Genomic DNA, 11,454 nt, shown 5'->3' with positions numbered 1-11,454 from the left:
CGCGTAGTCGGGTCAGTGACCGCACGATAGAGACGTAATTCGCGCGTTCTTGCCGACGTTACATCACAGAGTAGGAACAAGTAGAGTATCTAAGTAAATAAACAATTTAGTTTAAAAAAAATTAGAAGAACAAAAGTTTCTAGTTTTTATGTAAAAAACTACACGCCAAGAGCTTTCTGTAAATTTTTAATTGACCCTGTATATCTTCGATAGTGTACACTTTACTTAAATAATAAAATAACTTCGTATAATTTCATATTTGGCACTGTTTATGGTTTTTCTTTTTTTTTACTGAAACGCATCGTAGAGAGGGTCTTGAGTTCGTTCAGTTTTGTATCGCTTGGGAAGTTCAATTTCTTCTTCTAAGTAGTCGCAGGGTGCTAGTAACTGTAAAAGACATCATCATCATCATTATTATCATCATCACCCCTTGACCTCAGTTGAATATGCAAAGCATTAGACCAGTACTTATTGGATTTTATTTAAGAAAAATATAATCCAATACTGAAACCAACTATCCCTGCGAGCACTGGTACTGATCCACGTCAAATACCATGTCCGACCTCCCAGACGCAACGGTGAGCTTTGTGAATCAAAGCAGGGAGTCCCGTGTTCGATTCCCGGCAGGGGCGTTTCGGGAATTTATATATTTTCTCTGATCTGGTCTGATGGGAGGCCTTGGCCGTGGCTAGTTACCACCCTACCGACAAAGACGTGCTGCTAAGCAATTTAGTGTTCCGGTGCGATGTCGCGTAGTAACCGATTAGGGGTATGACTACCACACTCCCTAACAGGTTAGCCCGCTACCATCTTAGACTGCATCATCACTTACCGCCATGTGAGATTGCAGTCAAGGGCTAACTTGTAGAGGAATAAAAAAAAAGTGATGCACTTAAATTTGTGCACCTGACACGGCGTGAGGATCTTCTCCAGCAATGGCGTGCATAGAGGGTATGCACAGGATATGCAGATGATATAAAATTAAATAAAATCTCCAGTATGGGTTATAAATACTTGAGGGTAGGATGTTTATAACTCTTACAATGCCTATCCTTAAGTTTTTTAAAGCTTGAACGGGAGATTTTCTTCATTTTATATCCTCTGCATACCCGGTGCATACCCTATATGCACGCCACTGTTCTCCAGGCTAGTTCATCACGCTTTTGGCCGTCCATGCCCGTGAGCACTAGAAAGTCTGACTGAGTAATGAGATACGGGCAACGGAAAGGTCCATGTAAAAGGGCATGTGTCTTACCTTCTCCGTCAAAGGCTTCCCTTCCAACAGGTACTTTAATTTGTGCACCTGACACGGCGTGAGTATCTTCTCCAGGCTGACCTCATCACGTTTGTGACCGTCCCGCTTCCCGTTCGTCCATCCCCTCGAATACTGGAACGTTTGGCAGGCCACTGAAGTCATGGCGACGATAAGCAGTAGAACGGTGACGTTTGTTAACATTTCTGTAGCCTGCGGACATTATTCTAACTTTAATATTAGTCCGGACAATTCAGACCACAAAATGAGAGCAGAGCCTCATTAAGCAAGCGCGGGGCCCGTAGCTAATTCTTTAAAAGAGCCCTTGATCTGCTATGGGATAATATAAAGTGGTAAAAATACAATTCAATACTCAATACGTATCTTAAATAAGTATAAACGTATTTTAAATAAAATATGTATTTGCTATCTATAGGTTACAATTTTGTGGGTAATTAATATTGTTGTAAATTAATATAAGCGATGTCTGTGTGCGTGTGACTGAATGTCAGTCAGTCAGTCAGTCAGTCATTCAGTCAGTCAGTCAGTCAGGCAGAGATGAGCGCTGAGAGGCAATTAGTACTCTTGCTACGGTAGGTTAATCCGGTACTGAATGACAGTGAAGGTGCATAAAGTCCCAACAAGCTGAAAATCACTAAAACTGTACAAAACGCAATTATAAATAATATTTAAAAGTTCCCCATCAATACCGTGTATGGATTTTTTTTTATTAAAAAAAAATTTAATGTAAATATATTTAAAAAATAGATGGAACTTTTGAATATTATTTACTAGCTGTTGCTCGCGACTTCGTCTGCGTTTGGTTTTGCTTTTTGATGTGGCATTCAATTTAGTTGTAGTTCTAAAATAATTTAAAGTATTCAGTATCGCTAAACGCCTTAAATGAGGGGTTTGCTGGTGTCCGCTGAGGAGTTCTGTCCAACCATATTCATCAGATCTACAAAAAGATTGGGCAAAATCAAACACATATTACAACCTCTATAGTACATAAGTAATTATTTAAATCGGTTATAATTTGTCGGAGTTATGGTGTAAAATCGTCAAAAACTTTCATTACCTCTCCCAAAGGAACGGACCTTAATGTCGGGATAAAAAGTATTCTATATTACTTCTAACACTTCCAAGAATATGTGTACAAAGTTTCATGAGGATCGGTTAAGTAGTTTTTTCGTGAAAGCGTAACAAACAAACTTACATTGACATTTATAATATTAAGTAGGGATGGGGATAGGGATAATAATGTTTTGAACAATTTTACTGATTTTCAGCTTGTTGGGACTTTATGCACCTTTGAATGTCTAAATTGACCGGACTATATCATTATCATCATCATCCCAATAACAGTCCACTGCAGGGCTTGGGTCTTATCTCAGAATGAGGAGGGTTTAGGCCTTAGCCACGCGGGCCAATGGCGCGCACAGGGTCTTTGACCAGGGTATGCATAAAGAAGGAAGATGGCATAAAATGAGAAAGTCCTACGCCTTTATGAGTTAAAAAAAATTTTTAGGGTAGGCAGTGCTTCTGTGCATGTATGAAGTGCACGCCACTGACGCTGGCTAAATGTGGATTGGTAGACTTCACACACCCTTCAGAATATTATGGAGAACTTTTAGGCATGCAAATTTTCTCATGGTGTATTCTTTGACGATTAAAGGGAGTGATATTTGAATTGCTTAATCAACTTAGCTGACGTAGCAGATGGTCTACCATCGCCAGTGAAGAACCATCGCCTATAAAAGAGCATCAGTTCGAAGCGCATGTCCAGGAACAAGTCCGATAAAGTGCGACACTGTGTCTAGCAACCTGAGGCGGACGTGTTAATACTTATGTACATGTAATACACCGGCAACTTCGCTCTTCAGACCGGAACACAGCAATAAATAAATAAATAAATATACTACGATAATACAATACACACATCGCCATCTAGCCCCAAAGTAAGCGTAGCTTGTGTTATGGGTACTAAGATAGCTGATGAACATATTTTTGTATGAATATAATACTTATAATATACAGATAAACACCGAGACACTGAAAAACATTCATGTTCATCACACAAACATTTTCCAGTCGTTGGAATCGAACCTACGACCTTGGACTCAGAAAGCAGGGTCGCTGCCCACTGCGCCATTAGGCCGTCTGACAAACTGGCAATGCTGCTTGGCGGCAGAAAGCATGGTAGTAGTTCTTCCGCTGACGAGCTCCGTCACAAAGAACTCTACTACTACCAAAAGCAAATATTGTACGAGTGTAATATACAACGTGTAACCGAATTACGAAATAATGTTGTAGGATGCATAAGTATATTACATAAGGAATCATCCTGCAAATGTATTAAATCAAAAGAAGCATATCTATTTTACCATACAAAAGAATTTAACACATTGTAAGTGTTTACTTTTGACAACCCTATTGAAGATAAAAGACCGACACGCGCATGTTACCTACGTTACGCGACGCGTACCAAATACAGTGACAGCTGAGTGGCATGATTTTAATTTTGCATTTGATGCTGGGACTGTATCTTAATTTGGACTTTATTTTTTCAGTTTTAAAAACTAATAGGTTTTCGATTTTACAGATAAGTCTTAGAGACAGTACATAATGTACCCTAAAAGCCGTGAAGTAAGTATAATTTTGGTTTTCATTTACGCGTTGTATAAATAAAGTTAACTGCAAACAACTATGACTATATCAGGTTTTGGATATTGGATAGAAGCAGCCGTTACTTTGCGGAAATCCATGATATATTATGATAATTAAGCTTAATTTGCTATACTCCGCGAAATGCAGTAGAATCTTTATTCGGTGTTATTTATAATTTCTTCAATCCTTATACTCCACACCAAACAGATCTTCGGCAATGTACCCTCTACGCACGTTTCGCTCCGAAACCGGAGCATCCTCAGGAGATGTTGACTTTACAATGAACGTTAAGTCAACATCTCCTCAAATTTTCCCAGCCCGCTTCGCCGGGCTAGATTTTGCTTTATTTTATTTCTCTCCGTATTCATTCTCTTCTATTTTCTTCTCGAGCGGGTGAAGATCATTATCTACACCCATGTACACCCGACAATAGAATATCATCATAGTAAATAAAAGCTATATTTGACAGTTCAAAAATAGGAGTGCTCCGATCGTCACCAAACTTAACAGGATTACTCGACAGGTCAATCCGGAGATTCCCTGAAAGTTTCATTGAAATCGGTCCAGCCGTTTCGGAACCTATACGTAACATACCCACACACTTACTCTTTTATATATATAGAAGATAGAAGATAGATATCAGGTTTTTGTAAACTTAAATTTTGTTTGTATAAAGTTAAGTACAATGTTTCATACGAAAAAAATTCAATAACCTTCTAACAACAAAGTTGTTTACTTGAAAAATATTACTGAATAATACATCTTTTTACATGACGAACGCCCTGCTTTTACCTATCCTACGCCAAAATGTAGGTAAACAATTTTAGTTTGCAGTGGTATTCTTATTTTCTTTTTAATCCCCGGCGCAAAAACGACGGGGTTTTATAAGTTTGACGTGTCTGTGTGTGTGCGTGTGTGTATGTCTCTGGCATCACATTTTCCGAACGGATGAACCTATTTTGATTTATGAATTAATTAATGTTTGGTGAAAATCCGTCCAAGATGGCCGCTGCGACAAAATGGTGGATTACATGTTTCACAACAGTATGGATATCAAATGAAAGGTCTTGACTTGTAGAATTCTATGCGCTATGACAAATTTCAAATCCAAGATTGCTGACGTGGCGTCAGCCATATGGCTTTTCACCCGGTGAAGTCCAATTATCATTGTCAATATTATATTATATGGGTATATGCTTTTATAACATGATACCGAAGGTAATATTAGATCTTCCTTTACCTAAGTTTAAACAATATATTAAAACACATTTAACAAGTCGTGGTTACACGATTGATGAATTCCTTAACGACAAGGCCGCTTGGAAGCAGGCCACTCCGCTCTCATCTCTCATAAAACAGAAAAATCCTAAAGATTGTTAAAATTTAAAATTATGTTGGAAAATAGCAATCTGCTGAGTTTCTTGCCGGCTCTTCTCAGTGGAACTTGCCTTCCGAACCGGTGGTAGAGTCACTACAAACAGACTGACTTGACGTTTCAAAAGTGCTTATTAAATAAATGAATTTTGAATAAAAACGGCTGAAAAATCATCATGGTTCCAGTGACAGGCGGACGAGTCGAGAAGAGTTTGCTTAGGGAATCCTAAAAATCCTACGCAGTCATTGTCACTGGCATCCTCTATTATAGCTGTCTATAAAAATCCTTCGATACTCGTTAGCCAAGCAAGTCAATTGAGAGCCTGTAATAATTACAGGACGGAACGAAAGGGGAGAACAAAATGCGTTCTTTGTCGTAGGTAACCGTGTACCTATAAATTAGCCAGATGCTCACTTTTATGTCGTTTCTTTTCTTTACAGCTCTATAATTTTTCAGGTTATTAATTCGGTTCTTTAGATGTGAATTGGTGATAGCCCAGTGTGTAGGACTTCGACTTCACTTTCGGGGGGCCGAGTTCGAAGCCCAGCACGCACCACTAAATTTTATAAGTTATGTGCGTTTGAACATAAATGTTTTTCAGTGCTGGGTGTTATCATACAGATAACACCTATATACAAGTATATACAATTACAAGTATTTATGTATATTATTCATAAGTCATCTTAGTAGCCATAACACAAGCATGCGCTTATTTCAAAGTATTAATTCATTTTAATTTTCATTTCATTTTAATTTATCTGTCCCCCAAGGGGGACAAATAGGAAAAAACGTCCGGTTTTTTTTTTACCAGTCTCCCTGTAGCTGATTGCGATCTGTGTATATATATCTTTTTATGACGAGGTGGAAAAGCTTTATGATCGACCTCCGACCCTTGAGCAGGACGGAGGTTATGCGGGACTACCCCCTAAAGTAAAGGGGGTATGTAAAGGGGGTATAACCGAACCAAAGAACCACCACGGCATGACACTCTTGTTGTCGTTAGTCGCCCGGAGAACCCGTTGTATACTTCCTGTATATCTACATTTTTTAAATGTCATTTTACCTGTCAGTTAACAAAAATAGTCACTAAAGTACCATTTTTAGAAATACAAAAGAAATATTCCGCGTTTCTAGGCTGGAAATATATTCCATATCCATTCTAATTTGGAATAAATTGTCTGTACAAAATACTAACAGAACTCCCTCTTTGAGTATCATATGTGCCATATCGTTATGTTATTGAGAAATGATCCGATCACAAAGGACGGGGCAAAAGTCTCACAGGTGGATCAAATGTCCCTATAATCATTTTATCTATGTTATCATGCAACAATGCGTAGGTAACTATTGGCTTGCTTATAGCTCAGTAGACTTCATATCTACCCTCTTTATCTAAAGATAAACAGGAAAGAATATTATAAACAGGAAAGAATTTTTTATATGTTGGCTTGTAGCGAATAGGCTCCGAAAGTACTGGACCGATTTTAACCATTTCTTCAATAAAAGAAAGCTAAAATATCATGAGTTACATAAGCAGTAATTTACTTTCATAAAAATGGGAGATCCTTATGATTGCAATAATGTAACCTAGTTGCAAAATGTTACCCATGAAATTCATTATTTGGCATATAAGTTATGTGTACCATGATTAAAGTAGGAACACAATCATTATAGAAAACAAATTAAACAAAACAAATTAAACAAAACAAAAGGTAAATAAATATACCTATACGCAGGCGGAATATCGCTTGGAGCGATTTCCTTCACCACAGCCTTTGGTTGGTAAAGCATATTAGGTACGGATCTTATCCAGTTATATGTACTTTCGAAAGGTTAATGTGTGTGGTGATCGCATGATGTCCCCCCTTTAAATATTTATGGATAATCCGAAAAATAAATTCACTAAAAATGATTCTGATGAGAAGAATAATTTCATGAGGAATTACAAAAAAAAATAATGATCTTGCGTAGGTAGATTATAGCTAGTATTTTTAGACAAGTTACCGTCCTGACTTAAGTTTCGCCCTACATCTCATAAACGAGTTCAAAATGCCAGAAATAAAATATACACTTGCGATAATAGAGAAAATACGATCCGCTTGTGTGAATTTCACCTCACAGGTATCGCGTCATTTCTCAATGGGGTAACGATTCGTAACTTGAGACTTGAGAAAGAATATGTTGTAAAGCTGTAAAGGTCTATAGTTTGAAGCGATACATTTAAGTTTTCTCCGACGTAAAAACGACGGTGTTATAAGTTTGACGTGTTTGTGTGTCTGTCTGCCTGTGGCTCTGTAGATCCCGAACGGATGAACCGATTTTGATTTTGTTTTTTTTTGCTTGAAAGGTGAATTAGTCGGGAGTTTCCGTAGCTATATTTATGAAAATCGGTCCGAAATGGCCGCCGCCGCAAAATGGCGGATTACATATTTTTCACAATTTCACTTATGGGTACCAAATGAAATAGCACTGTAGAATAGCACTATGACAAATTTCTAATCCACCACGAAATGGTTTTTTTTACATATCGCTCAATACGGAACAAATGAAGAACAACTAGTAGAATAAGTCAAAGTCAAAGTCAAAGTCAAAGTCAAAAATATCTTTATTCAACTAGGCCCATAGGTGGCCCTTTTGATGCGTACATAAGAATTACGCGGTAGTGAGACGATGGCGATAACCACATTCGTAAACTTAAAACTAAAGCTACGAGGGTTCCAAACGCGTCCTGGTCTATGAAGAAGCCCACAAAAAACTTAGCCGGGTGTTTTTTTTGTTATCACCATCTCACAATGTCATTTATTAAATTTTCAAATACGTACTGACTATACACTGCCATTATTTTAAAATCTTTAAATTTATCTCTCAACGACTCTCTCGGATCATTTTTGTAGATCGAACGAACAGCCCTCTTCTGTAGCACGAAAATAGTGCTAATATCAGCAGCATTACCCCAAAGTGAATTTCCATATGATATAATGCTGTAAAAGTAACTAAGATATACCAGTCTAGCAGAATAATGTACACGATATTGAAAACCGGGTGTTTTTTAATTTATATATTTTTTACTAACTATTTTAATTAACAAGTAGTGGCGTACGACTTCGATTATGTAAAATTTACTTTACAAAGTAGCTGATCTTTCCAAAAGTCCTTACTAATATTGAAAATTCGAAAGTGTGTTTTTTCTCGTTCGTTCACGCTCTAAGCTACCAGTCAACTAATTTTTGTCATAGAGTTAGTTGAAAGGACGGAGAGTAACTAGACTAGTATTCCAGAAAAAACAACGATTAATTAATTATGTACGCATATACATACGGCTATAGGTACTTGGATAAAGATATTTTTGACATTGACTTTTAATCCCACGCGATTTGTAAAAATTACTATAAAGTTTCGAATTGCGAACCACACTTCTAGACGGAATCACATTGATTAAATATTTTAATAAAGTTTTACAGTAAATTTATAAAGTGGGTATATACTTAAACATTTTATAACTATAAATTCATATTTGCCAGATATTTAAGTTCGTGACATTGAGTTGGTGGGTATTTTGATATAAATACGACTGCTATATCGCTGCACCTCAGTCCTACGTGGACTCGAACGATGCAAAGATACCTCCCGGTGTCTTAGTCGTTTATCAGACAGAAGTGGTACGATACAAAAGTCTAGCCAAAGTGGTGACCTTGTTCGATTTGACTGTCAGCTGAAATGACGATTGTTCGTAGTGACTATTGTTTTTTAGACTGTGGCCATCTTTAACGATTGTCTACTAAGCTTTTGGCAAAAGTGGTGATTGTGCTATTAATACGGTGTCAGCAATGTGTCTGTGTGACCTATTTACGAGAAAGTCTATGTGACCATCTACGATAACGTCTGTATGACCGCGTAATTGCGAGCCGTTTCATGTTAGCTGCATCATATTTGCCATGCCACTTACCTGCTAAAATATGTCTGTTTGTTACATGTAAAAAGAGCAAGTAATGAGTTCTTGCCGGTTCTTCTCAGTACAATCAGCATTCCGAATCGGTGGTAGATTTGCAGCTTTAGCTTCTTCGCAGATTATAGGCAAAGGTACGTTTGCGGTGTCGCAAGCTTTTGTTAGGATGGTCGAATGTTACAGTAAATTTATAAAGTGGGTATATAATTAAACTTTTGATAACTATAAATTCATATTTGCCAGATATTCATGTTCATGACATTGAGTTGGTGGGTATTTTGGTATAAATACGCATGCAAAGATACCTCCCGGTGTCTTAGTCGATTATCAAAAGTTTTTTTTTTCGTTTTTACTCGCACGCTCTCTTTTCTTTGAGGTCATCGAAATAATATATATAATTTTACGGGTTAGAATTAAAGAAGAAGCGCTGCTCAGGGATCAGTTTTGAACAGTTTTAGTAGTAGTAGAACTTTTTTTGACAGAGCTCGTGCGGGGAAGTACTATAGCCATGCTTATTTCAGTCGCTAAGCAGCATTTGCAATGCAGCCGGTCTGAAGGGCTTGGTTGCCAGTGAAATTACAGGCACACTAATTCCCCGGCAGTGTCAATCTGGGAATTCCTTTTATATCAGCTACTCTCAAACATTGCGGGTTTTTTTTATTTTCTTTTAAAATGGTATTTATTATACCTATCCACAAATAATATTTAAATGTAAATTAAACTTTAAGTTACGTATAATCAGTTTGCGATCAAACTGCGCCAATCGGCCGTCATAGAGGATATAGCCAAATAATGTAGGCAACGGTGTTCAACTCGCAGAAATCGTTATAAGAGGACTCATACACACATCACATTTACTAAAATACACCAAGTGCAGAGTAGAATCAATCTTTGAGGAGACAACCCTTTACTTCCACGTCTTAGAATCTGCCTCGGGCGGAGAAGTGTGAAATTTGAAGGAGTACAACTCTACAACAAATACCCACCGAAGTGAAAAATGCGAAGTCTTTTACAATTTTTAAACGCAAACTAAGAAATCGCATACTATATCAATTGTACCGCTCATAGTTTTACTATTGCAACGGCTTCGCATTTCCCAACCTACGTATATCGAAGATTCTGAGGGTAGATTTTTTAATAATTTATATGAGTTTAGTCTGCCGTTATTGTTCCGATCGTCGTTTCAGTCAATGGTCTTCTCGCGAAAAGCTTCGACCAACATCTTAAGAAGCTTTCGCTTGGTTGTTGGATCAAGGGTCGGATACAGAAGTCCTTGAAAAGGCGCATATTGTGAGGAGGTTCCTCACTCTGGAGCATTAACCGCCGGTTGCTTGGGCATTCAAAAGCCCCGCAAGCGGAGAGGGGATGTTTTTTTTTCAAATTTTATTTTTAAGCATTGTTAAGAATTAAAAAAAAAAAATTAAAAAGAACTAATGATAGAAAATAAATGAAAGTTCAATATGATTGCTAATCAAATAAACAAATTAGATCAATATTATTTCTCTGTAAATGAATATGTAAAATTATTCTTAAGAGAAATTAATGATTCTTTAACCTGAATTCTGTGGTTTACACCACTAGTATTATTTTAGTTTTAATTTAAAAAAACTTAGATGATAAGTTCTCCGCGATCACCGCGTCGGAGGAAACGAAACTGTTCATAAAGAAATGGAGATAAAAAAAACATACCTGATATTACTTCCACGACACTATAGCACCAAAATTAGCTTCACTAGTTTATCAAAATAAATGGTGGATAATATTCAAATGATTTTCTATTCGCTCCGTTAGACCCGCCGGTTCCCGGTTGACTACACTCGGTAATCTCAAACTTACCCCTTTTATACAGATCCGAACGTTCTACATTGGCCGCATCTTTACACCCACGTGAAGGGGTAAAAGCGGCGATAGCGTAGTGGTTAGGATTTCGGAGGCACCGAGTTCGATCCCAAAAGCGTTATCAACTTTTTAAGCTAGCGTTTTAAGAAATAAGAGAGCGACCAAAATAAATCCCCGTTTATATCAAGGGATAAATTGACTTTATTTGTGTCATAATATTTATTTCTATGATTTTTACGTACCGAATATGGTAGAAACACCAAAAATTTACGTGGACTTACCAAAGTGTTAAAGCACCGGTGAAGCGGTGATAAAATTCAAAATTCATTTATTTCAAATAGGCCTAATATAAGCACTTTTGAAACGTCAAGTCTG

The 11,454-nt window shown here is 37.3% G+C and overlaps 1 protein-coding gene across 1 annotated transcript; it reads right to left on the bottom strand.

The window, feature by feature from the left end:
- Window positions 1–220: 220 nt before the first annotated feature.
- LOC120634309 (pro-corazonin-like) lies at window positions 221–11,032 on the bottom strand. Its single transcript, XM_039904807.1, has 3 exons — window positions 10,930–11,032; window positions 1,256–1,465; window positions 221–387 (listed from the first exon to the last, which is right to left on the bottom strand). Exons 2-3 carry the CDS (start codon window positions 1,454–1,456, stop codon window positions 289–291), a joined length of 300 nt encoding a protein of 99 aa, XP_039760741.1. The 5' UTR covers window positions 1,457–1,465; window positions 10,930–11,032; the 3' UTR covers window positions 221–288.
- Between the last annotated feature and the right edge of the window lie 422 nt (window positions 11,033–11,454).

This window comes from Pararge aegeria, chromosome 23 (genome assembly GCF_905163445.1).
Source record: "Pararge aegeria chromosome 23, ilParAegt1.1, whole genome shotgun sequence".
Lineage (NCBI taxonomy): Eukaryota > Metazoa > Arthropoda > Insecta > Lepidoptera > Nymphalidae > Pararge > Pararge aegeria.
Note: the sequence above shows the minus strand (reverse complement) of the source record. Positions and strands in the feature narration are given on the sequence as shown.

Excerpts from the sequence above, each read along its gene's own strand:
- LOC120634309 (XM_039904807.1), bottom strand. The coding sequence starts at position 1,456 with ATGTTAACAAACGTCACCGTTCTACTGCTTATCGTCGCCATGACTTCA. Across the intron at positions 388-1,255 it reads GGAAGCCTTTGACGGAGAAG|TTACTAGCACCCTGCGACTA; the intron begins GTAAGACACATG and ends TGTCTTTTACAG.